The sequence below is a fragment of the Astatotilapia calliptera genome, chromosome 5 (assembly GCF_964374335.1).
Source record: "Astatotilapia calliptera chromosome 5, fAstCal68.1, whole genome shotgun sequence".
Lineage (NCBI taxonomy): Eukaryota > Metazoa > Chordata > Actinopteri > Cichliformes > Cichlidae > Astatotilapia > Astatotilapia calliptera.
This window is the reverse complement of record NC_137426.1, coordinates 16,830,411-16,858,298: the sequence shown is the minus strand read 5'-3', so window position 1 is coordinate 16,858,298 and position 27,888 is coordinate 16,830,411. Positions and strand designations below refer to the sequence as shown.

General features: G+C 43.6%; 1 protein-coding gene across 1 annotated transcript in view; it reads left to right on the top strand.

Moving 5' to 3' along the window:
- Positions 1-26,164, top strand: part of skib (SKI proto-oncogene b) — a 29,442-nt gene extending 3,278 nt beyond the window's left edge. Inside the window, exons 2-7 of the mRNA XM_026167606.2 lie at positions 23,232-23,339; positions 23,519-23,619; positions 23,757-23,986; positions 24,425-24,699; positions 24,794-25,024; positions 25,151-26,164. Of these exons, the coding sequence (XP_026023391.2) occupies positions 23,232-23,339; positions 23,519-23,619; positions 23,757-23,986; positions 24,425-24,699; positions 24,794-25,024; positions 25,151-25,372 (1,167 nt within the window). The 3' untranslated portion in view covers positions 25,373-26,164. The remainder of the gene's footprint in view (positions 1-23,231; positions 23,340-23,518; positions 23,620-23,756; positions 23,987-24,424; positions 24,700-24,793; positions 25,025-25,150) is intronic.
- Positions 26,165-27,888: the final 1,724 nt, after the last annotated feature.

Here is a 27,888-nt window from a genome sequence, read left to right as displayed (position 1 = left end):
GAATAATAATATTTATTACTCTGTAAATTTTATGGGAATAGACACAAATTGCTTTCTTCATTGCTCTGAACTTTGCATGTAATAATTTAAATATGAACTTTTCTGATTAGCATGGAAATCTTCAAGAAAGAGGATTTCAACTGGAGGGGGAAAAACTTTTTGAATATTGTATTTAAATTTAAAAAAAAAACAAAAAAAGCTCTAAGCAGTACGCCCAATGCAATCAATCATTTGAATGAGTGGAGAGTAAAAGTAGACTCTGGAGAACTGTGTCGACCCTCCTTAATGGAATGGATATTAAAACCACCCAAGTGAGGCCAATTTATTCCATTTCTCAACCCATTGTTCTCCTGGCTCAATGCAATTAGTCTCAAACCTGGAGTAAACCAGAGTGTGTGCCCAAGGCTGAAGGGTTGCATGTTTTGATCATGAGCTGTTTTTATAAGTGAATGAATAAATGAAAAAAAAATCTCTCGACTGCTTTCATCACCCGGTAACCATGCCTTTATCTGCACTTGTGTGTAGGTGTCTTTATGTAAAGCGGGTATAAAAGTGTGTTTGCATGTAAACAGGCGAGTGTAATGACTGGATCAGCTGTGCGAGCCAGATTAAAATGAGCTCACGGCCAGCTCATTTCCATTCCCATCTGTCTGCTGACCTCTGTAAAGCCCTGGATCCTGACGTGGTATAACTCTTTGGTCCTTGGTGGGCCTGTCTGACCCACTCATTAAAGACCCAACCCACCCGTATCACCATCGTGCTGTAAACACTGAGCAAATCGCATTGAATTCAGGTTTGGTAGCATGTTTCTCAATCTCCCGGCGCATCAAAAACTGCAGTTTCAGTTGGACACATCATTCTTTTGAGTGCAGTCGCCTGAGTCCTGACACCCACGTAAACTCGCTCCACCCTCCCTCCTCCCTCTGCAGTAGACAACACTCCTGTGCTGGCCAGAGTGTTTTGGCCAAAGCGGGGACAGTGTGTCAAGGCAAAAGGGGTGTCAGGCGCTCCCAGGGGTTGTGGCCTCCATTCTAGCGGCGATGACCCCATGTTTAAAGAGTGTCAGCTGGGGTTCTGTCATGGGTAATGTGCGCTAAAGACCTGCCGCCTCCTTTGTTTGGGAGCCAGGCTTTCAGAGGCTGTGAAGTGCAGCAGTTTCTCTTTGTTACCGTGCTGTTTCTTTAGCCGCTGTGTGGATAGGTCCGTAACCTCCAGCCTTTCCGAGGGTGGGAAATCCACGCTTGTGAGTTTGCTGTGTCACCGGTTTCCTAGTTATGTGCTCAAAGACAGAGTGGAGCCTTTGGTGGTGTCTGCATGTCTGATAGAGATAACACTGGGCAATAATTCAGTGTTATCATTAATAGACTTTCAGTTGAATCATATTGCTTTTTTGATATTATCATGTAATGATTTTATGGTCTTTTGAATTTGGCCTTATGGGTTATTTTAAGAAAATTAAATTGGAAGCAATTAATAGATTATTTTATGACTACAAATAGATCTGACATAATTTTCTCTGTCTATACAAATATATATACAACAATTAAAATGATTATTAAAGTTAAAAAGGTTATTTTTTTGTATTTTCAACAGTCCATTTGTTGAAAAGCTTAAAAAAACACATAACATAACACTTTTGACTGATTTCTCCTGTAAAAATAACCACAAACAAACAAGCAAACAAACAAACAAAAGAAGCAATAAATAAATAAAATAGCATAAAATATGTTATAAGTTATTAATGCCAGCAGTGGTTTTAACATCATTGTGTTCAAACTACTTCAAGTGTCTGCAAGTAAAAGCAAATTCATTCTCTGCATTTAAATTAAAGTATTAGGAGCTGTGGGACAAGCACAAAGCCAGCGCCTTGGTTAAAGGTATAATATAGTATTAACCTCAGTCCATATTATATTACTATGTATCATGTGGTAATTTTTTTTTCTCAGCTGGTTTTTTAGTATGCAAAAGCTATTTGAATGAGGTCAAGAAAATCCGGTGGGTTAATAAAAAAACTAAAAAAACAGCAGTATTTCCTTGGACGTGTATTGTGGTATACTGTAAATACCTACTTTAAATGAGGTTCTTTATGTGTTTTGTTTCTTGCATTCGCTGCTGTGTTTAGGCGCATAATGGCTTCTTACAAAGTGAAATCGCAAGAATTGGAGTAGAAAATGGATAAATAAAATACATTCATGCAACTTATCGAGGTAATTCAATTATTCAAAAACCCTAAAACTAAACAAGAAATAATTTCGGGGATTTCAGACATATAAGAGTGCCCGTTTCTTTTTCTGATCATTTTGCGTGGACGGGGTTTAGCTCGTTTCTGCTCTGAACCTCGATGACACAGTGCAGTGCTAATGTGTGAAAGACTTCTTGTATAACTCATGGAGTGAGGGAGGAAGATGATTAGTGTTGATCAGTGATGATGAGATGAGGGAGGAGATGAGCACTGGCTGTGACTGCAGTCAACAAGCCAGTCAGTCAGTCAGTTGGTCCGTTAGTGGCAGAACAGATGCCTGTATTGAGTTAGTGTTATTCCACAATCATCATCAATTCCTCCTCGATCACCTCCTGATTTCCAGCTCTGTGATTAAGAGTCAGGCCCATCTGGTGCAGAGACAGGAAATCCTGGAGTCTGCATCTGCTGCTGGCTGAGCTAGTAAGCTGCTGCAGTCAAGGGGGTTTAGGCTCTTATAATCCTACATAACTACTGGAATGCCGAGACCATAGTGCACATCAAAACCATCGTTTTCTCTGGATGGCATTTGCAGAACGTGCAAAGGCTCCGCTGTGGACTTTCTTCTTCTTCTTCTTCTTCTCCCCACTCAAAGTATCCTCTCAATTTATAGCCTGTCCCAGTGGAATTTCGTAATTAGAGCATGAATTAGATATACTGCAGAGAGCACATTACATAGAGCAACCAACAGCGTAACTGCACATATAAAATTAAGTGCTCGCCTGGTGAGACATTAGAGGTCAAAAGACATAAAAAAGGCACGAAAATATTTATCCCTTTAAATTTCTTCTCGTCTCTCTATAATGACTTGCAGATCTAAGCTACAGAACTGTTAGACCACATTGGAGATGTGCTAATGGAGCTCCAGCCAGAGCAGAAGTAGGCCCTGCTGGTGCCATATGACAAATCGGCATGCTGCTCTCGCCTACAATCCGCCCACCAAACACCTTCAAAGCTATCAGGAGGATTAGCTCACGCAGCTAAACCAAACAGACTGCTCAGTGTTCAGACAGCATTTGGTCCAAATCTTGTTTGTGCCTCCTGTTTTGGTGGCTAGCAGATCACAATCGGGGGGCTGCTGTCGGTTCAGTCATAACTGGGGCAGTGCTGAGGTGATGCACAGTGCCGTGGCTGCGGCAAAAAGAAGAATAAATGTTTTAGGGATTTGGACGACTACCTTGCTCTTTGGGATATACATAATTTATTTTCGGATTAGGATGGTTTAGATTAACTTTGAGTTCTCTGCAAAGTTCAGAAGACGGTGTAGCCAAGGCGACTCAGACGGGCGCGAATGCACTTTTGTCTTTTTTTGTGACATAAAAGCTTCGTGTTCAGTTCTGGCGGGAGGGGAAAAAGGCTCTGGATCTGTTTTGTATATGTTTCTGCATGTGGGCAGGTGTGGAGAACAACATTTAGAGGCCTCTGTCAGACTCCACACACTGCCAGGAAGGACTCGTCCTCAGTCAGAGTCTGCGCCGTATGCTTGTGATTGGAGGGCGCCTGTGGTTGCTAAGCAGAGCTGCTCTTCCTGTGCTAAATAAGAACTTCATGCTCTCTGGCTGGTGGGCTCAAAAGTAGCACGCCAAAACGCACACTCACGCAAACACATGCGCACACACACACACACCTCTTACAGTACAGAGACCTAACGCGTCTCCATTCACTGTCCATCCTCTTTCATTGTGACCTCCACACTGTGACTCGACAACTCTCTCCTCCTCCTCCTCCTCCTGCTGCCCTCATGCTTTCCTTCCTCCATCTCCTCCTCCTCCACTTCGCATAACATTCACTTCTCCCACAGGTCAGCACGGAGTAAACCTCCCCCCCTCCATCACTGAGACCTCCTCGACTGACACCACCTCTTTCTCTCTCCTCTGCCTCGCCACCATCACTCACCTCCTCAGTTTGACACCTCCTCAACCCTGTAGGACACACACACATGCATTCACACGCACGTACTCACAAAGACACAGACACAGGCTCTCCTACACTGAGTTCTCCTACTGCACTCCCCCTCACACTGCATTATACTTAGATCTCCACCTCCACTGTAGTGAGCACATGCTGTATCGGTCTGTATTCAGACTGGCCTACATACAGTATGCCACACATGTATCACTGTGCTGTTCCTTTGGTACAAAAGCTGCTGGTCTCACTCGGATGGATGGATGGATGGATGGATGGATGGATGGATGGATGGATGGATGGATGGATGGATGGATGGATAGATAGATAGATAGATAGGGAGTGAGTGCTACTTTGTCAGGATGACCTCATAACCATCCTCTAGGCTTTCAAGAGCCTGCTAAATGAACAAATGAGTGGGCTCTACATTTTTGTCTCTCTCCTGATGGGCTGTGTGCTATGAAAGATCTCTATCATGTTGTGTATCTGCTGGTAAAAGAGCACTGTGTCTTCTTCCTGAGTAGATGCATGTACCATGCGGCTCTTAGGAGTTTTATTTCGCTTACTTTTACTTTCTTAGTTGGTTACAGCTTTTGGGTCGTAGAAGCTCAATCATTTTGTGCAAGTCCCCGTAAGCTCTTCAGGCCAGCTCAACATGTTGTCTTGCAGAGACGAAGCAATGCAGCATTGTCAGCAGGCACCCGTATCAAATGAATTCAGCACAGCTGTCCTAGCAGACTCTATTGCAGTGATGGGGGGGGTAGAGAAACGTTATTTATTCAGTATTAAACTCACCCCAGGACCCGTCATGGCCACTCTTTGCCACAGTATCATTTGGTCAGGTGGACCTTTTCCCTCTTTGACCTTGCCGGTCTTGTTTATTACCTCATTCAAAAGCAGAATGTACTGTAACTTTGCAAATGCATCCATCTCATGAGCTGGCCACCTGCCCCACTAGGTTCTCGCTGTCTGTTCTTTCTTTATTTTCAGCACACCAGTGGCTATATTTAAAAAGACAGGCGTAAAGATAGGCCACGGTTGCTCACACGCTGAGGTTACCTCCCCACACCCCCCACCTTTTTGCAGGTGTCTGATAGTTTCAAGATTGTCCCTGCGCTGCACTTGCTGTGCCGGCTGTCTAGGCAGGGCAGACTCCCTCCCTTGTGCTCGTAGCATTGACAAGCGTCTGGCTTTATTTCCAGCCAGTCGACGAGCTCAGACACAGGCAGCCATGGACTGAAATAGAGCAGGCCCACCCTTTATCCTATAATGAAGGGACTATTATAAGCCCAGTGTCTTAAGCTGTGTATAGCCGATGTCAAGGGAAGCGCTAGTGCATACATCATGTTAAAAAACATCAAGCTGCTTTAAAGATTACCATCAAAACTAATCACCTCTCCTTTTGCCGTCAACAGCCTTAATCTGCAGCACAGGAGTATGTGTTTAAGTGCAAGGTCATGCCACCTCTCGTGAGCTGATGAGACTCTTTGCTTGAGACAAGAGTGAGAAAAAAACATAGGAAGACAGTTTTGAACTAAAAATAAGACAATAAAACAAATCTATTTGGAAGAAAATCGGTTCACTTGTGACCTCGTACCAGTCGGCTGAAAGCAGAGATAACAGTCTGGTCGAGGCATCTGTCCCATATGGAATGTATGAATTATTCCAGGGGTAGCAGGGCGTTGTTGGAGCACTCATCTTCACAAAGACGCCCATCTCTGAATGTCCATATTTAATTCACTCCTTTCAGCTGCTGAACTGTACAGGCTGCCGATATAATGAGTCCCTCCAAAGAGATTAGCCGCCCTGTCATCAATGCAACTCCCTAATTTCTCTGCCTGTGTTGTGGTGCAGGCTGCTGGGATAAAGGGCCTTGGCCGGACACAGTGGGAGGAAGTGGCTTTTGTGTTGCAAGCAGGTGCAGTGGAATGACAGTTTGGTTTTTTGGATACGTACGTGTATGTTTCTCTGTGTGTATGTGCGTGCAGTTCTATATCTGGCTAAGCTTGGAGGGTATGTGCTCCCTGAGTGCCTCTGAGATACACCAGGAACCTCTGGAGCTTGACTTGAACCCTCAATCACAGGGCTCTTCAGGGGTTTGCAGTAAATTCTTCAGGCGAATGGTTTTCTCTCCCCTTCGTCGTCCTCCTCCTCCCCCTCTTTTTTCTCTCTTTTTTTTTTGCTCACATCTGGTGAACAGCGCTAGCACCCCTGTCATCTTTTACTGCGTTGAGGTCATTTCCACCCTATCAGTAAAGTGGAAACACATGATGTGCAGGATTCGGCCTTAATGGGGTGGGGCTGGCATGGACCAGCACTGACACAGCTTTACAGCCAAGAACTGCCAAAAACGGCCTCTCTGTGAAATGCCTCCTACTTTAAAATTAAAACCATTTGGGGGTAAATAATATTAGAATGCACAAACCTGTTAAAAATCATCACTAAATACAAATAACTGCTATAATTAGTCACTTTAAAAACACACACACACACATAGGATGTGCACATGTTTTCCAGAAATGCTGCAGTGAGGTGGAGCTTCGTCTGCAAGAACAAAGCTGAAGTAACTCATGACGCTTTGAAAGTGCAATAAAAAAAACTTACCAAGCATTGTTTAGACCTACACAATGATAAGTGTATAATGAGTACCAACTCCGGAAGACTCTTTTTGGAGTTTCTCTTCCTCTGTTCAGAGTTTTATTTTTGCTGTGAAATTCTTCTCTTTGTATAGGCTTTTTTTTTTCTTTTTCTTTTTAACCGCATTATTGAATCCAACTGGTGAGCCGGGTACAGACTTTGGTACATGCTCCAGATAAAGGGTGCATCCTCGAGTTTAATTGGGATTCTCCTCTAGCACTAATGTGGATTCCCTTTAGTCTGTTGCGGCTCCATTCTTCTTATAACATTTTTCACAGCACAGCCCGCGGTGTTTGTTATTCTTCGAGATGAGCTTGTGTCATTTGTGAAAACTCAGCTCTGCCTTCTGACACGTTTTGCTTGATTTCTCCACAGTGCATCATTAGCAGCGGATTCATCTCGCCACAGATTTGTTTTTAAGTCGGGCAGAATTTTTTTTTCAAACCATTGACCAGTATTTTTTTAAAAAAATTTTACCTGCTGATTTTAACTGTTAAAAACATTGTACAGTAATATGCCCAGATAATGTGCCGCTAAGGAATCTCAGTGGAATTAACAGTTTTAATGTAGTTTTACTGCCTCGCTACATGGATCTCAATGTGCCTCCAAGCAAATTCCAGTCACACTGTGGTTTCCATTTTGTGGTAGACAGAGCTGCAGTGTAAAAAGGGGTGGGCTACAGTCAGTCAGTTACTGCTGTCTGTGAGCAGACTACGGGCAGGCAGAGCGGCTGCTCAGAGCAGCTGCATGGATTTTTATTTCTGCTGTCCAACAGGACTCCATCACAGACTGCAGCAGCACTCATTATTGAGGGCACACACTCCTGTGCTGCATGCCTCTGTCCTCATTACCTCTGCAGCAGCTTAGCTCTTTGCCTTTGTTCTCTCTCTTGGCCTGAAACTGGAGAATATGGAGAGAAGTGCTGAGGCTGCAGTTAGCTGGGCTGCCCACAACTTCTGCCGCACAGGAGAAAACATAGCGCAGACAACCACCACCCCCCTAAGCCCTCTCGTCTACATATTTTCACAAAGCCATCGCACAAGGGATGCTCTAGTTTGATTTATCACCCCGACTTCGATGTAGGCTGGTTGGATAAGAGCCTCGTTTCTTTGCCCTCGTTGCCCGTCTGTGTCTTGTTCGATTAAAATAGTTCACTCTTAGGTGTGTTTCGTGAGTTGGCCCACTGAACAAATGCCCTCAGGCCCATTCTGCTGTGTGAAAGGTCCCATAGACCTGCTGTTCAGAGGCATTAAATGGCAGCCGGGCAGAGTGGCTGGAGCAACAGTAAACTTTTATCACACTAATAACCCACAGACACAGCTAGCCTAATGGCTTTGCCAGCCATGGCAGGGGTTGCCTGCAGGTCAGGTTGAATTGCAGGACATAAATGGTAGGTTCCAACTGGTAGAACAAATAAAGGAAGAATTAATAAAAGAGGGGGGGCGGGCATCCAAGCCTTGCAAAGGGGTTAGAAAGCCGTTACTGGAAGGACAGATAATCACCTTAAATTATTTGCAGTAATAGGACGCTTTTAATTTGACTGCTCTTTTATAGCAACGTGATCGGTGGCCTTTTAACCCTCTTTCCCACCCCACTCGGTTACCTTTCAAGCACTGGATTCACTCTGAGCTCTCAAAGGAGACAAGTCCTACACGAGTGACAAGTTCATGAAAAGATCTGTGTTTGCCCAGCGCTCGGTGAAAACATCAGTCCAAGAAGTAGCTCTGCTAGAGAGAGGGTGGGGGGAACATTTGTTAATGGAGTTCGAATCTAAACTTTTCCTCAGATTCCTCTCTGCCTCTGGCTGAGGTGGACGGGTGTTGAGAGTGTTTGTTTTAGGTGAAGTCAGTGCTGGAACAGAATGTTGTGAACCGCAGGCCAGACTGTGGTTCTGCGGTTCAGCTCCGACCTGAATGCAGACGGCTCTGTTTGTTTTGCTTCCCCGTTTCTCAGGGAGAATTTTAGACGCTGCCAAAGTCCTGCGCTCACACCCAAGACACGCAAATAAAAGTCCTTCACAGGGGGAAAAAGAAAAAAAAGTACCTGGGTGTAGTCTCTCCATCTGGACTTCACCACCTCCCCTGGTGGAAGGGTACAGTTCCATACATATCTCATCTTGTAAAAGGGCTCTTTGGGAGATGAGATGGCATTGGATTGCGTCGGTGGCAGGATGTTTGTGTGTTGTCTTCCAAGCCTTTTCATAAATAGCAGTTGTTATGTTACCGAGGTCAACTGGTTTTACTAGACTAGAGAGGCAAGTCCAGAGGCAAGGAGGCCTCCCTACCATCTGGCAGCCATAAAAGAGGGGAGCAGAAGGTTTTTAGTGGAGCTTTATGGGATGGTGGGTTGAGACATTGAGGGGAGGAGAGACATGAGTGGATGGTGGACTCTGGTTGCCCTCGAGCTGCAAAGCTTCCCCTGCAGTCTGAATGACAGGTCAGAAGTTCATTGCCTCTTTCTCATCTCGCATCTGCCTGGTAAGGTGGAGGAGGTGAGGAGTTCGAGGGCAAAGGAGAGGACGTCACCGTGAAGTTGCTATTGCTGCTGTGAATAGAGATGTATTCTGGGCGAGACATCTGCGTTTTGTTTTATGAGCCCGCTGTATTTTTAAAAGTGTTTCAGGAGACTATAGTCAGCTGGCCTGTTAGCTTGTTATGCTACACAGAGGACGAGACTGAAGTCCTACAGATGGTGCAGGATTATGTGGCTGCGTAAACACGGGTGATTCAATGACATGGTGTTGTTTGGGTATGCGTCACTCTCTCAAAGCACCCTGCTCGCCACAGAGTAACGAACAGTAAGTTGTTTTGGACAACTGCAGATCCAGGGTCTCTCTCTCTCTCCTTTTGTCCAGAAACGGCTTCACAGTCAGGTGGTGGCTTCATTTTACCTTAAGTGGCAATTACAACATTGTTAAGCCTTGAAAATGGTCGAGCTCAAGGAGAGCAGGATGCTCATGGAGACTTCAGGGATGAAGACACTCCAGAGACTCTCAGTTGTGATTTCTTTTCCAGTTTTTAAGAGCCTGAGCTGGAGCTGTCTGGTCCATCTGAAGCTGGATTCCCAGCCTTATAGGTTTTCCAGAACGGGGTTATCATTGCAGAGGACTGTGCAGCTTTGCTGACTCTGGCACTGATACCTCCCATAGAGACTTCATTTGTTGTTATGCTGCAGCTGAGATGCGTTAACCCTTTAGCCCCTTTAGGATATTTAGCTAATGGAGGGATATGCCACTCTGTTATTACTTACACTAACCTTGTGCAACACTTCCATGTCACAACGTGCACATACGTTTGCGTAATATGAACGCTCTAATTAAAAGACGGAGTAAAAGTCAATTTGCTAATAATATAAATTATGTATACTGACCTCTTTCTCTCACCAGTCTGCCACTGGGGTTTTAGACCCTCTGCTGCTTCATGCAGTCTGTATACAAAGACAAGAAAAGTGCTGACGGCGAAAGAATGAGAGCGTGTTTGGCAGGCACGCCCTTGTAGGTTTCTGTGTCACTCAGCGCTATTAAATTTTTAATCGTTTCCTTGCCGTGGTATAACGCTCAACAAGGCTCTGCTCACACAGTGTTTATGCTCTGTGCAATTCATAAAATAGGGGGAAAAGAAAGTAAAAAGTGGGATTTTTATTTTATTAAGATTTTGAAAAAAAAAACTGTTAAGTTAAAATATTGTTTTCTTATTTATTTTCTTACTTATTCCCGACAAAACGCAGAAGTAGAAGCTGAACTAAAGCTGCTTTTAAGGGCTGCACTCACAATGAGATTAATCAATTAGCGGGTCGATAGAAGATGCGCTGCCAACTATTAATCCACATATAAATTCAGGTTATTTTTTTCAAGCACACTTGGACACTTAATAACGTCAATTTAATTATTCAGTTATCCAGACAAAAAGTCAAACTGCTGATGAATCCGTGGCTTGTTGGAGTCGTCTCTGTGCCCTTTGAGGCAGACACCACAGTAGTAGTCATCATAATAATAATAACAATAATAATAGCTGCAATTTATAAAGCTCCACCCTCGGTGGTGTTACTGTCATTCCAAAGTCCTCAGTATGATTTATTGAAGTGTCTCCAAGAATTATCATGACAATGATCTTAAATATTCTCGATGCCAACATCGTTGATTGCACTTGCCAAACTTTAAAGAAAGCATCAAAGGCACCTTCAAAGGCAGGCGCAGTCAAAGAATCCAGCCACAGATTCACGGAGAGCCTCTCAGCATACTTTGGCCTATTTATCAGCTCGCATTTTGCGTCACGCGAGCGTCTCGAGCATTAGGAAAAGGAGTGAAATAAAGCACAGGCTCTTGATTGAGAGGCTGGAAATGAGGGACTCTGCTCTTTCTTTAGTGGTTCCGTCCACTGCAGTGATTCAGGGGATAAAAATGTGGCCTGTGTCTCTTTAAGAGCGCTGGCCTGTCTGCAGAATGCATCAGTCCTGTGGAGCAGACACAGGCCAGCAGGAGGAGGGGGGTAAAGGGAGGAGCGTGGGGCTATGTGGAGGGAGGTATGAGGACAGGAGGGAACAGCCGCAGTCTGGGCTTCCAGCCTCCTGGCTAGACTGCTGAAAGTTATTATTGAGTTCCTGTGTAGGGCCTCCCCTCCCTGTGGCATACTCCTCTGTGTTCACTACAAGGTAAACGGCGAGTATGGGAGAACCAAACAGAAAAGTTGGCAGCCTCACATGCCCCTTTGCAATGACCTTATATGCAACAAATAAAGGATAATTTTGTTTGATTTGGAGTTTTTGCAAGGGTGAAACCTCTGAAAGACTCGCAAGACTTGAGAGAAACCACACATGCGCGTAGCCTCGCAGCTGCCTGAGAGCAGCTGAAACTGTGGCCTAGCTCACGGTTGTCTTGAGTTACAGTTTAGCAGACATGTCCTGTTTTCTTAGGAATGGCCTTAACCAGTCAAGACATGAAGGTTGACGGCTCACCAATAAGAAAGCGGGGGGACTAAATCCTCGTCTGGCGTGCTAAATGATGAGTATGATTCAAGGACAGATGGTGGGAGGACAGCGTCTCCTTCGAGTAACTTTGTCTTTAGAGTAGACGAGGCATAATTTGCTGGAAAACGATGTGGTTGCATAAAGCTTGAGAACAGGACCGACTGCTTTCACAGCGCCGTTTTCGCAGGACTGTTTTCAGTGCTGCAGTACGTCGCGACTCAGAGATTTGCTGTCTGAGGAAAGGCCATGCAGATTACATACTTACATACATCATGCCCTCCGCTGAGGCCTGTGCCTGCCTGCAACACTAATCCCTAGCTTGCCTCCCCTTTAGCGGCTACATTAGGGCCACAGAGCGCCTGCGTCCTTCCAACTCAGCCCACCAAGCGAGAGAGAGAGACAGACTTTTACATAATGCTCTGTTTGGTGCATTTGTTCCGAACCTGCTGCTGCTTTATAGCAGAGCTCCTGCAGGTTAACCCAGCTGCTGCCTTTCCCACTTGCCATGGCTCCAGTCCACAAAAAGGCTGAACCCGTGCAGCACCTGAGGCTCGTCGGGAGCCCGCGAGACTATTTGCCCGCACATATCTTCTGCAGCTTATGTCACATGTTCGCCCTGATTAATCCCAGCATGTGCCTTCATTCATGGTCAGTGCGATCATTTGGCCTCTGCTTTAAAGCTGTCCCAGGCAGGGTTTTGCAGGAAAGCTGGGCGAGGGGGGAAAACCCTGGCGCTGAAATGGGTATTTTGTGGAGTTCTGTTTGTTGAGTCAGAGCTTATGGGCTCTACTGTTATGTGGTTGCCATGGAGAAAAACACAGGCTCTTGTGCAATAAAATCATCCAGGAAAAGACATTTCCAAGAATTTTTTAGAGTGAAGAAACAGACGGCAAATCGCAGAATTCATGAGGTGCTGCGGTCCACCACCCAGCCCCTTCAGTCCTCCATTTTAGAGCGCTCATATTCATTTTATGGAAGCGGCTCGGCTCGAGCCCTCTCACCTAATTATTTCTGTAAGCAGATATGTTTTCCTATGAATGGAGGAGGGACACAAAACCAGTGTTTAAGGATGGAATGTGTGATCTTAGGAACGGATGTTGTGGGTGTTTTATCCCCTATTTCCCTTACAGACAATTCCTCTAACAAGTGGAAACAAGTGAAATGCTATTTGATCTCTGTCAAATATTACTGTATACACACACTCACTGTGAGGTCGTCGTACATTTGAGCCAGATTGTTAGTCTGCCAGCGAGAGGAGAACATTTTCAGACGCCGTAACTCGTAATGTTGTTTTGAAAATAGGTTGACAGTTAATTAGTTGAACAAGTAGAAAACTTAGCGGCTTTCTTGTTTTGGGCGTTTTTTTTTTTCCCCCCATCTGGAGTCGTTCTCTTCAGTTACGTCAGTGCTCCTTATTGCTCGTTAATGTGAGTTCTTTTATTATTATTTTTTTCCCTCACCATTTCCCGTCTATTTAAATGGGCCCATTAGCACATTTCAAATCGTGCAGCTTTCTGGTTGCGTTTCTTTTGCATCTGGGAAAATGCCTACTATGCAGCGCTGCAGTCACAAATGATACAATGTTACAGGCTTGGAGGCTAAATTTCAAGTTCAAAGATAATTAAAAAGAATGCCTTTAAAATTCCCATCAGGTGTCTTTTTAATAGTGTTTCACTGTTTAAATAGAAACGCCATTGGTGGAACAAAGATTAGCTCCTCTAAGCTGGTGACCAGGAAGGCTGCATTTCAGCTAAATGACCTAGAATGGTATCTATAAATTTCAGCAGGATTTATTACTTTGCTTCAACCAATTAGCTCCTGAGCATTTTCTCAGGATGTATACTGTGTTGGTGAAATTACATCTCATGGGACCCTGGGTGAGCAGTGACCCTAACTTCACCTCGCCCTCTCACAACTTTTATGGCCTCCTCCCCCAAATCCCCTTCTGCCCCCCCGCCCCACCCCCCTTCCATCCCCTCACACCTCTTAACCTCTGGTATTCATCCCATTTTCATCTTTCCAAATAAACCTGCCACCTGCCCTCCTCTCCGCTGCCTGATCAGGGGGGCATGTGGTCATGTGGCTCGTATTACCGTGAAGGCACGGCACCGCAAGCCGCTCCTCAGCTGGTCAGTGAGCTGCTTTAAAATTTTGAAAAATGACCATCCCCTCAGTGACTCATTGGTTACACTGGGTTTTTATCATCAGCTTGTACTTTAAATTGGCTGCGGGTAACTGTGCCGTAAGTTAGTCTTTCTCAGATATTCAGTGATTTCCACAGCGAAGAGCCTGGTGAACAGTCTGAATGAAGATGAATGTATGACCGCTGCAATTATAACCCAGGCTTTGAGTCAGATCTGTGATAGCCACCAAACTCGGGAGACCCTCAAAAGTCTTCTTAAAGATTAAATTGAACTCTTAATGATTAATTAAATATCTTCTTAAGCTAAGGTAAGTTTCCTGAGCAGTTGGGCATTTCAGTGAGGAAAGGTGTTATGTTTTGTTGACTAGATAAGACGGTCAATGGGAACAAAGTGCAATACAGTTGATTGGATTTCATTAAGTATATTAATAATATCATGACTGCTGGGAACAATGGAAATGTACAATTCTGGCTAAAAATTGCATTATAGAATGTAAGGATGGCGATCCAATGTTGGTTTATGAAGAACTGCAAGAGAACATCCAAGGAAGTTGTGATATTATTTTGTGAAATAAATAACTGGCAACCCAAGTCAGTAATGAAAACGGTGGGAAGATACCAAAGTATAATGAGAATAGCCGATTGATTAACGGGTATGGCTGTAGTTGGAAAGGGTACTGATGGTAGTAAGAGAAACGATGTGTGCCTTTAGGCCAGAATAGCAGAGGAGAGCATGCTCGCTGGATGCTGAAACAGAATAAACCGAAGAATAAATAATTGAAATATCTCGCATAATAAATAGCAAGTGAGGCGAAGCAGCCTGAATCGGTATGGAAACCACGTGCTTGGATTTGAAATTGGATGTTGCAAAACATGAGACTAATCTGGATGAAAGTACAAGCACATGGCACCAACCCAGATCTTTACAGATGTTATCTCCTTTCAAAATCGGACTGGAAGAGAATAAAATATACTGACAAGAATGAACCGCTGCAAACCTGGCAACCCATTGAATTTAATACCTGTATGAGGACTTCAAGATTTACTATGTATGCTTTTTTTCATAATTGATATTTACAGCCCTGTTGTAGTTTAATAAAATGTAGAAATGGTGACTATAAATCCCATTTGACTCTTGTGTATGTAAAATTCGGACGTAATTTTCATTTTTTCAATTTACATCCATATGTAAGCAGCGGTCCTTCAATTTGGAGGCCTGGCTCTTCCTCAACGATGCCGGGCTCCCAGGCCGCCTCCTGTGCAAACCTCACAGTCTCTGCCCTGTGAGGGAGGTGCAGTGGAGTCTTCTAGTACCAGGTACTGGGAGTGATATAATGGTCTGTGTATTTGGAGCTGTTTGTGTTTGGGTTACCGAGAGGTTATCCGGTGACATGTTAATCGTCAATCTGCCTTCTTTGCTGTGGCATTAGTATTAATCTGCAGGATTAAAACTCAGCCAGTCAGACACTGGACTCACAGCCTTTACTGTAGAGCTTCGCTAACATTGAGAGAGCTGTGCACACATCCCTGGGTACAGGCTGGGATGTGCTTATCGGCATTTACAGTTGGAAGACATCAGTCCTCTGATTAGATGATGTTTGTTAACACATCGTGTTTTGGAAGTAACAGAGTCCGTTTTTATCAGAGATTTTCACCCGTGTCTTTCATCGCTCAACAGTCACAAATCAACAGATTTTCCACTGACTCCTACCCCCACCCCCCTTTTTTTTTTATTCCCACATAGTGTAAATAACTATTTTCTTCATTCAGTCTGAAAGTATTTTCATAAAGACTTAATTTAACAACTGTAAGCATATAAGGGTCAGTTTATCCAGCATGGTAGGTACTTTCCAGCCAGCATAAACCATTTTGCCTTTCTTGTTTTTGACAAGAAAATGAGCACATTGAGACCCTGATGACTGAAAGATGCTCACGGCCTAACAGAGAGTCCATAATATGCAGCTGAACTGCATGCGATGTACCTCTTTTATGGAGTAAAAGATATGGTATTCTGACCTCTGCTGCTCCGAGCAATTTTTAAATTGCTGGAAAGCCTCCATAAATGAAGCCTACTGATACACCTACAGATATATTTTTTTAGCTGCTCTATCACAAAATTAATGTCAGCACCATTGTCTTGAGCACCATGTTTTTTAATTCTAGATTTTTTTATTTTTTTTTTACATTTATAGAATGGAAATTATTGCAGGTTTTTTTATTACATATTTCAAATTATTTCCAACAATTCCAGCTTTTGGGTTTAGAAATCACCTCCTTGTTCTTTTAAGACAACAAATCTGCTGTCGCTGATGTTCAACATCAGGGCTGCTCAGCTAACGCCAGATTGAGCGTGTTGTCTGTAAGTAAGAGGTGTAAATGTGGGTGATATTTGCAGGTCTTTTAACTTTAAGAATATCACTAATCATCTTAAATGAATCGTATTTGTGCTTCAAACTGTGACGTAAAATCGAGGTTATAGATCACTTAAAAACACACAAGTGCACCACCGCCGGAGAATCAGATGAGGGTCAGTGTAATGCCAAGGGATTAAGCTTGCATGGCAATGTCGTTGCTGGCACTGCCGTACAACACAGATCAAGTTCTGTGAAGGCACGCACACGCGTCTGAAACTCGGGATACAGCCACGCTAACGCAGTGATTTTCTCTGCAACGCTGGTGCATTAAATGAAGTAATTAGGAAATATATTGATCCGTTTGTGGCGTTAGAATAACAGAGAAAGGGCTAGAATTTCTCCTTTTAGGTGTTGGAAGTACTTTGGAGCACATGGCTGTCTGGTAACCATTTTGGTTGGCCGGACAAAAGCTTTCTCACAGCTTTCCCTTCAATTCCAGAGCACTTAGACAATCGAAATCTGGGGTGATGCTTATAAAACTGCCTGGTTGCAGCTCTTTTTTTTTTTTAAATGACAAAGTATTTTCTTTAAGTACCATTCAAGTCCACCCATATGTAGTGAGTATTGCCCATAGACCCCTTTTTATTTCTATGTGTGATGCTCTCAAAAGTTGTGTGAATATATTTGATGTTGATTTGACGCATTCTGGTTATCAAATTATTTTCCGTTTACATAGAGTGAGTCATAGCTCCTTCTCCCTCCCTCTGTCTTTCTCGTTAACCTTCATCCCCTCAGGCCTTCTGGTCCGGCCTGCTCTTACATTATTATAAGTGTGCTAAATGTTATAGAAACATAAAGGCTTTGTGTCTGTGCATTCGTGTGGTATGTCCCAGTGAGATCGTGGCACAGAGCGAGTGTTTCTTTGCCCGCACCGGTTAGTAGATACTGCCTCGCGTCTTGCTTCAGATCTGGTCTGATTTCTAACTCTCTTATTCCAAGAGTACAGCAGGGGGGCTCAGACAACTATCTGCTGAATTTGGCACTATGTGTGTCTAGAAATACACCAGTCACAGAGCACGTTTCATTTCCTAAGATAACTTTGACTCACAACCATACCGAACATGCTCAACCTAATAAAATATAATCTGCAGCACTATCTGCTTCACGTCTTTTAGTGTCGGGTTTCCATATCTGTTGAAATAACTTATGAGTGCTTCCTAGTGTGAGGTCATCCTCTGAGGGAGAGAGTGATTTGGGCACCGCTGTCAACACCGCTGTAAGAAAGGCCGGCGGGCATGTCCCCGTTGTTATGGTTGCCATGTTTGGACCTGACTAGGAATTCACATTCAGTAGTACAGTAATCTTTCTTTGTGTTTGCTCTCACCGCCGAGATGATCTTTTCATGCGCACACAAGCAGTTCGGTTTATTCAGGAACAAGTTTTTTCATGATGAGGATCGTAAAAATGAAACTTGTCATCAAAAGATTAGAGAGTTTATTGTGCCCTAATATTTTTTCATCCGCATTTGCATGTGATGTATGATGGCATTGAAAGAGGCGAATTAAACCCAACAGAATACAAGTGCAATCTTTACTATAAAAATCTCTGTCCATGCCAAACTCTTAAAACTCTTAAAAGTGATGTAGGACTTTTTCTATCAACCCCCTCCATGAGTAGGACACAATACCTATCAAAGGAAGCAAAAGCGCCATCCTTTTACTGCTTTTGGTTGTGCAATTGAGGCTTGAGATTTTCCACCCTGTGGTTGACAGAACCACCTCCTGACAGAACTGCAGTAACCAGCTCTTTTCTGCATTTTAACCCTTTATTTGACAGCAGTGGACAGTGACTGCAAAAGACTAGAAAGATAATGACAGGGACCCTAACTGCTTGGCTATTCAAATGACCCCATAGGGAACCACGAAATGCTGAAAATATTATTAAAGTGTTATTATTCTACAGCCATGGCATTGTGAAGTACGTGCAGAAATGTCAAAGCAATAGACGTGTATTTGCACTGTCAAAACACGAAAAGATGACATTTGCATGTAAGGATACAAGCAACAATGTCATTAAACAGCAGGTCTGGATTTGCCCATTGTAGCATTGCTTATATGCAAAATTGTTTTCACTTTTTTTTTTCTCTTGTGGGCACATAAAATCAAATTTGCACTTATTGCAACTTCAAAGTCAAGCATTTTGCCACCGAACTGTAATCAGTACAACATCCTGTTCTATTTTCAGCAAAGTAAAACTTAAAGACTGGGTCTTAAAATATTGTTACGTTGTCAGGATTAATAAGTGAATGATATTATTGCACTGTTTTGCTCCTCTGCCATTAAGCTATATGTGTCAGGCTGTGTGCATCTGATGAGATTTTCCACCTTTAGGAACACCAGCTTGTCCTGCATCTTCCTCAGACCTCATCAAGTCTCAATCCCAAAGACAATTAGGACAATCCAATAAGCTCCGCTGTAATGCCGTCCTTATGCCTGGCCCTGCGGCTGTCTCTGTGTGGCTACGCTGCCATGGCTCAGTTCAGCCACGTAAACAAAATATTCTCAAGCAGAGACACAGTAAATTGATAAATTAAGCTAAGCTTTAGAGAGGGGAAATGAGAGCTACCCCGGTATCTGTGTGGAATATGGGATGAAGTTTCAGGGATATTCTGGGCAGACACCAATAATACTTCCCCAGCTGTTACAGTGACCACAGGGCTTTATATAAATCAAGGGACTGTCGTACAATTTATGCAGTGAGAGCCGAATAGAGCGTTTAAGGCATCCCTGTGACCGTCCACACCAAACCATAGGGATCAGATTACCAAAACTAGTATTCCTTCACTTCCAACTAAGGCTATTACCCATGTGAGCCATGCCAGTTGGTGTGCCCTTGAGTGAGACAGCGCCCCAGTAAGCACATGTCGATCTGGGGATTACATTCAGGGGTTTAGGAGGGGAAAGGAGGCCGTAATCTGAAACTGTTGTGTCTTGTTGCTGTGCACTTTTCTTAATGCCATGCTATCATGCAGCATACGTTGGTGTTGTATGACTGGGGCCCTGCAGGAAGTTCAGCTATTTTGGTCTTACCATATGAGTGTTGCCTCATGTTTTGTTTCTTGATAATTTCATTGCAGTGTTTTTTTAGTAGCACAACAGATGCTAGGGGTTTCAGTTTTACCCTTTCAGCAGATCCAACAGGCTTATTAGCTCTTAGCGTTTTGTTTTGTTGCTCAGAGATTAGATTATTCATGCCATTTTTATTCTTTTTTTATCTAGCCACTCTGCTTACCAGCACCCAAACACTCACTTAATCACATGATATAGATATATAAATTGTTTATCGTAATTTTGTTGTATAGAGCCAGGCTAGCAGTTTTATAATCTTCACAGTCTTTATGCTAAGCTAAGCTAAGCTACCTAGAAACTGGCTCTAACGCTAACATATTTCACTGACAGATAAATAAGAGAAAGAGGTGATAATCTTCTCGTCGTGCATCATTCCTAAAGCTATAGATAACAATAATAACTCTGTTCTCACCTAATCTTTTTTTATAGACAGAGAAACATGCACAGAAACAGGTTTTAAAAATGGCATGAGCACTTGCACTTGGACCCTTGCCACTTGCATATTATAATTTCGGTTTAACCTCCACATCTCCGGCTTACATGATCTCGCTAAAACCCTGTGCCTGTTCAACCTGCCTGATTGGTTGTGTCTGCGTTTTTGCTAACGTTAGAAATGAGAAAGTTAGAATAATGGGGATAGGTTCATTGATTAATTCAAATTGCCCATAGGTGTGAATGCGGGAGTGAATGTGAGAGCGAATGGTTGTCTGTCTCTGTGTGTACGCCCTGCGACAGACTGGCGACCTGTCCAGGGTGTACCCCGCCTCTTGCCCTATGACAGCTGGGATAGGCTCCAGCGCCCCCCGCGACCCTGAAAAGGATAAGCGGAAGCGAATGGATGGATGGATAGAATAATGGCAACAACCAGAAATAGTTTCAAACTTCAAGAGTTAGGGTCATACATTTTTACACACACTCCAATCAGCTACCTCTTCCCTCTTCATCCACCCACTTTCCTGCCTGCTACGCATCCATTCATGCTTTCATTGATCCTCTCACATCCCCCTCCATTCTCACTTCCTCCTCTGGCGTCTCTCACTAATGGCAGATGAAGCGTGCGTCGAGAAAATAGCCCTTCACAGGGGCTCTGTGGACGCTGGTATGGAGAAACTAAGGGATTAAACTTTAATCTCCATCATCTGCAGTATGATGCTTGCTGACGTCGACTGACCAAGTTAACCATGTTAAGATTAGGCTTTTCCCCCTCGTGCTGAACGCCGGTCCCATATCACCAGTCACTGAACAAATATTGTTGATTACATCCATGTTCAAGTGAAAAAAACGGCTCAGTCAAAATCACGCTCCAGTTGGCGTGATGACGAGAAATCGTGATTCACGCAGGTCGAGCGCTGCGCTCTTTGAACAGATATCGATATGCTTGTGTTGTGTGTGTTTGCCACACCGGGATAAGATTGTGGGGTGGAAAAAAACCTGGAGCTTATCCTTGTATTGCCACGCCATTATGTAGCACTAATTAAAAAATAAAACATGCCTGCTCTTGCCCTTCTGCTATTAGACCCTGTTTAGCCTACAGGTTTGCTTTGAACCGCTCCCTCATTACAGCGCCTCAAAGAAATATCATACAATAGTGAGTTGAAAAGGGCAATGCTTGAATGGAGTCTGAAAGGGGAGGCTGTACTTGGCCTTCAAGTATACATTCCTTCAGCTCAGTGCTTCCTCTGTGGTCCCCCCTCTTCTGGCTCACCTCCCCCCTCCCACTCAATTCTCAGTTCCCACAGGGGACGCAGCCAAAGCAAACTCCTCAGAGGAAGTCTCCCTCTCCTTCCAGTGTGAGAGAAATGGGGATGGATGTCCTATCTGGGCCTGCGAGGCAATAGGATGTATAAGGGGGGGGGGGGGGGGGGGGGTGTTTTGACTCCATGACCATGCTATGTCTATGATGTGGTGATGAGTAAAGCCCGTGTGGCTGCTCTCCTGTGAGGTCAGTGTCATATTTAGCCAGTAGGTCCCTTGTGGTGTCTGGGAGTGTCTGTTTTCTGGCTCTATTATGTCTAGTGCTCGTAGCCTTCCTGGAGCTGCAAACCTCAGGGTAGAAATAGTACCAGACAGGCAGACATCCTTTGTCAGGAAAACAACAGTCACGGCAGTAATTACAGAGTCTTATTACACCAGGGCAGCAGTTCTTAGAACACCACCAGCCTTGAGTCAGGCAGGTGAGGGGTCGAGTCACCACTGCTAAACACAGTCAGGAGGTTAATCTAGGTTAAAAGAACTACCTTACAGTAGCAAATCCAACCAGCGGGCTTGTAAATGGGTGTGTGTGTGTGTGTGTGTGTGTACCGTGGTGACTGGTTAGACGGGTAGAGACATTTGTAAGGCAGGCAGACTGGAGGGGAGTGTCCAGACAAACATGTCATGTACACTTCATAAAGCTTACAAATGTAGGCTCAAATCAAACCGGGAAGGTCTAGAAAATGTCAAAGAGTCAAAGATTCCAGCCATAATTTCCATCAAAGGCTTAAACAACCTGAATGATTTACTAGAACAATTGAAAACTACTCACTTGTGACGGTAAGCAGTTTCCTAATAGGTGAAACTGTAAATTAACCCAATTCAAACGTGGTATCTATAGTTCAGGTATGCAGTGCCAGACCTGACTTAACACCTCCACCCCTAACCGCACTTTATCACACACACTCACTCCATACCCTCCCACATGCACATATGCGTGTCTACACCCGCAGCCACCCACTTCCCCACATGTCCCAACACCCACTCATAGCAGTGTGAGCGCACACACGCTCGCTCACGCAGAGTCTGGCTTCGTGCTGCAAATCTGTGAGACGTGATTCATTACCGGCTGGGCTTCCTACTAAATGAAGTTTATTGTTAATATCCATCTCCAGGTGATCACAGCAATTGGCGATTAAAGGTTGCACAACTACACCAAAGGGAGTGTTTTCTCATTGAGGATTTTGAAGGTAAACAGAGTAATCGTTTGTCTCGAATCGCACGCGCAGACAAGGAGATGGGAGTGTTTGCCATTCCTGGAGGCAGGATGTCATAGTAGTGAGTAAGAGAACGACCCGGCAGGTCTGTGCTGGCCTCTGTGCCTGCCTAGGTAAACATATCCTCTGTCTGACAAGTGCAGACCTGGTTGAGGATGTTCGCTATCACAGCACATGGATCTGCAACTTGCCACACACACGCATACGACATAGATAAAGGGGGGAAAAAGCTTGTGAGATTCAGTGTTTTGTGGCACTTAACAAGACAGATGCTTCTTCCCTCCTCAGGTTTTCAGCTCGCCCTCAAACAGCACATGACTCGGCAGCTCTGTGTTAAAGTGCAGCCGTTTTAGAACACTTCTACTCGATCGCCTGTCAGATCTGAGTGCAATTACTTTAATTTGTCTTCCTCTCTGTCTGCCTCTGTCTCTGGATTGCAATATTTCTGTGGTTCGAGGAGTCGATCTTCTCCACCTGACGGCGCCTCTCCTGCCTGGCAGGGAGCAATGTAGCCTTACTGGCTGCCAGCCAGACCAGCTTGAGTGTCTGCTAAGCTCAAAGCCCTGCTCTCACACACACACACGCACACACACAAACATGCAGACATGCCAGGCTCTGTTGCTGAACGCTTGCACAGATGCATCGTCTATCCTCCTCGCCTCTCTGAGACTTCTCTGCAATATTTTCTCATTCTGTGACCTTCTGCTCTTTTACTGTAAAACATCTCTACATGTGCTGACAAATTGACGAGTTGCTCATGAATAATGCCATTTACAGTCACACTGTAGCATTTTTAGAAATTGTGTGGTTTTTCTCAGCTGTCTATGATGTGCCGTATCTCTGCCTGGATCGTGATGATTAATCGTTTACTCCCCTTTTCTCCCTTGTCAGTCTCCCAGCCCCATCCGAGCCAAGAGGTCCAAATTCGACAAATTGCAGTCAGCTGACAAAGACAGGAAACCCGATTGGCTCCAGTCACTGTCAAAGTCTGCACACAAGGTTTGTACACTATATGTCTGCGTAACTTATGTGTAATTTAAAAGATTAAAGATCTAAGGACTTTAAAGCATGGCCTCTCTTCATCTGGCTTCTTTGAATAAAGAGGGGCCTTTGAATGAATGTTCTAGCAGCAGTTTTCTGAGTTTATCCAAGCTTGTTGTGTTGTTGTGTTGCTTCAGGATCTGAAACAGGTCCAACTAAAACAGAGGCCCTCTGCTTTCCGCCCCTGGTCTCCTAAGCCAGCAGAAAAAGAGAAACCGGCCAAGAATGAGGTGGAGAGGTGAGCCTTCCAAACAAAAGATGTCACAGTTTTGGTTTTAAGTACAGCTTAAAACTGTTTACAGTTCCTCTTTAATCAAGCCCCTTTTTTTTAGCATTTAAATGCTTTAAGTCTGGCTGTGTTTATTATCCTCACAGGTCGTGCTCGAGGAATCAGGAGACACACAATTTGGCATTTGCCCACCTGGCCCCTGCGGTCCATCCCAAGGACAGCAACACTCCTGACAGGGGGACAGCTGCCATTTCCGTGCAGGAGCTGCATAATGGTGACGCACAGCCTACAACAAAGCCGGCCCACTCCAGCAACACCAACCGAGCCGAAGACATGGACACAGATGGAGAGATTGATGTGGATGACTGTGATGATGGTGAGTACCACCCACCATCTTTTCTGGTTTTTTTGAAGTGTAATCACAAAAATAAACTGTAGTTGAGCTTTAGAAAAAGCGTATATAGGGCACAGACTCTTCGATTCCAACTTTTATTGCACAGTAAAGGAGCAGGCTTGTTCATGGTGATTCCTGTGCAGCTGCGCCACCTGGTGTCAAGGGGGGAAAGTACAAGAGGAATAATGGCTTTCTATTTATGTAGCAAAAAATGCAAATATTTGTAGCAAATAATTAAAGATGCAAAGCAAGAAGAACAAGTGAACATCAATGATCTTCTGCTTTTTGTAACGCTTGTCTTCTCTGTTAGTGGTTATTTGCAGCATCTCAATTTTATGTTGAGTCTTTGAGAATCACAACACTAATATTGTTGGGGTTTCATCACAATCTTAATAATAAAAAACCTCTCTCTGTCCTCAGGTCCAGTGCAGTCTTCCTCCCTGGCTTCACCTCCGTCTGCCTGCACCAGTGTGTCTCAGACTCTGACTCCTCAGAGCATGGCTCGGGCTCAGGAGAGGCCTTCCTGGCTGCCAGGGACTGTTTGCCCAGAGATGGACACCATGAGACAGATGCTGTATGCTGGTCTTGACACCAAGGAGGCGCGGGAAAAACTCCTGCAGGAGATTGTCAGGATGAGAGTGAAGCAGGAGGAGAAGCTGGCAGCTGCTCTTCAAGCTAAACGCAGCCTTCAGCAGGTAACCCGTGAGACCAATCTCACCAAAACTAAATAATATTAAAGCTTCACTGGATTTCATTTTCACAACTCTGATGATTCGAATGTTTTTGCAGGAGCTGGAGTTTGTGAGAGTGGCTAAGAAGGGGCGTCTTCGCGAGGCCATCGAGGCCAAGCGCAACCTGCGAAAGGAGATCGAACGCCTTCGCGTGGACTGGGAGAGGAAGATGAGGGATGCGGAGGAGTCTTGTGGGCGGCTGAAGAGAGAGCTGGAGAGAGAGAGACAGCAGCGAGTTTGCGATAAAGGCTGCGAAGCCGAACGCCTCCGGGTCAAATACTCTACTCAGGTGAGATGCCCCCAAGATGACCAAAGCCAGCGAGAGCACTAGAAAATATTGTGCACTCGGTTGTGGTTATTGATCCCATTCCTTGGCTGCCGTTCATTTAATCTTGCTGCTTCCTGTGTTGCGCAGATTGAAGAGCTTCATGTGCAGCTGCAACAGGCAGAAGCCGATCGTGAGCAGCTGAGACGGGAGCTGCAGCAGGAGAGAGAAGCTCGACAGAGCCTGGAAAGCGTCGTCAAAGACCTGCAAACCCAGCTGGCCCTGCAGGCCGGCGGCATCCTTCCTGGAGAATGCAAGGACACGAGCACAGAGGCGCACAGACAGACCGCACAACCCACCAACGGATCCTAAAGTTGCACATTTAAAACGAGACAGAAAGATTCAGTAAAAGGAGCATGTTTAAGGGGGAAAAGAAACGAAGAGTGTTTTTGGTATGGGGGAAAAAATTAGTCATATACATTATGATACAGTATACGTCATTATTATTATGACATTATGAATTTTATCAAATGAACTGGAAAGCAGCACGATGTCCGAGCATGTAATAGAGCGTGAAACTGCGAGAGACTTTCTTCAGCGATGGAAAACCACATCTTTCCGGTGACGTCAGAGCCTGCGGTCAGACACCCGACGCCGTGCAAGGATTTCATTTCAGTATAAGCTATTCTAAGATGTGCAAATATAGCTACATAACACTACTTGAATATGAAGGGAAGAAACACGTTGCGCCTGGTGAGCAGTTGATGAAACTCTTGTTGCCACAATATACTGGTACACACAAAGGTGTCATTGCAGACCACTGGAAACAAGAGACACGAGTTTACCACTATTTACTTTTAATATCCGCTTGCTTTTTAAGAAATTCCTGCTTACGCAGCACTGTTATTCCACAAGCAACAAAAAAAAAGGGGGGAAAAAAAGAAAAACATTCATATATAAACATGTACGCATGTAAACCAGCTTATCTACCTTTTGTATTTTATAAGCCTGAAGTATTGGAGGTTCTGTGGGCTGCCTTCAGGTCCACCACTGTTTTATTCTTAGATATTTTATGGAAGTATTACGTTTTTCGTTGTTTTGTTTTTTTGTTGTTGCTGTTATCCAGTAATGTTTTTGGCTAAATAAACAATAAGTTAGATGAAACTTGCCCACATTAGTCTAGTTAAATCTATAAACACTCCTAAAAGAGAGGAAGAAAAAAATACTCTCAGTAGTTTCTGTTTATGCTAAAATGCGGTACTTCTGATTTTCTATGGAGTATTATAAAATAATTTATATTTTAGCGATAATTTGCTGCCTATCAATAACACACATTCATTTTTCGTCACTGGCTTTAGGGCTCTTAAATCAACAGTTGCTGTTTATATGAACAACATTTCTACATATATACAGAAGTAAGGAGATATATTTTTTTACTTTAAGAAAAAGGAATTGCACTTTTTAAAGAAAGAACCTTGCATTGTGCATCGTATTCCCTGTTACATTTTTCAAATAACAAGTTAAACATGGACTTTAAATTTAAATACTTTCCCTCAGTATCCCCTGATGTAAATACAATTATAATGTAAATAAGATATCGGTATGGTATGGTATGGTATGGTATGTTTGCTTGCTCCAGACTTAAATTGATTGATTATGAATATTATTTTTTGCTCTTACTTGAAACCAAAAATAGACTATATTTGGATTTGTAAACTGCAGTTTCTTTGTTGCTGATCCCTGAGCATCATTGCAATCACGGGGCATTCACCAGAACAGACGGACTCTTTTTATTTTAAACCACTCTTTTTGTTTTGTGAACTTCTGTAGTTTTGTGGGTTTGACCCATGGACAGAATATTACCATTTATCTGTTGATTGTTGATCTTTTTTCTAAAAAGCGCTTTGCTATTTGATTTTATATATATATATATATATATATATATATATATATATATATATATATTACATTACAGACCAAAAAACTGAAAAATGGATTTTAATTCTTTGCACCTCCGGCTCCATCATCAGGTAGAGTAGAAATGACACCTTCTCCTGGTTTAAACTTTAGGTGGTCTCATATGTTTTAGAGAAGAAAACACTTTTATGTCTTATTATAATGATACCCTTGCTCAGTATTTGTTGGGTACAGTGTAATAGCACTATCCATTTTGTTAGCTGATATTGTTGTAGTTTTGGTTTGGAACTGGGGTTTCATTCGCCTCTTGTTTCAGTGTTTCCTTTTTCCTTCGGATGACTTGTATAATACCCATTAAAATCTAAATCATTCCTTCTTCTGAGAACTTTGTTTTTTCTCACCGTTAAAGATTCGTGTGTTGTTGTGTGTGGTTTTACTTTTAGCCACTTTGGGAACCTTTGTCCGTCCGTCTGCAGCGTCCACATATTTGTTCCAGACTGAAAATAAATTTATAGAGATTATTGCGTTTCCCAGAGGATGAAGATAATGACTAGAAGCCATTAGTCTTGCTCTGCTCTGTGGAAGTTTTTTTTTTTTTTTTTTTTGTTCCAGCAAATAGCAGCAAAACTGAAGTAATTCCCATCAGCCTCACACATAAAAGTTATGTGCATGTAAGAGTTTTATGGTAAAAATCTAACATTTAAAATATTAAAGTAAAGTGCTCTCTGTTCATTCAGTACACCTGTTCAGCTCTTCATTAATACCAATATCTAATCAGCTAATCAACCTAATGCATTTCAGCATGTAGATGTGGTCAATTTGACCTGCTGATGTTAAAATGAAGCATCGGGATGGGGAAGAAAGGCGATTTAACTGATTTCAAACATGGCCAGACATGCTGGTCTAAGTATTTCAGAAGCTGACGAGCTACTAGGATTTTCCATCCTTAACCATCTCTAGGGTTTACAGAG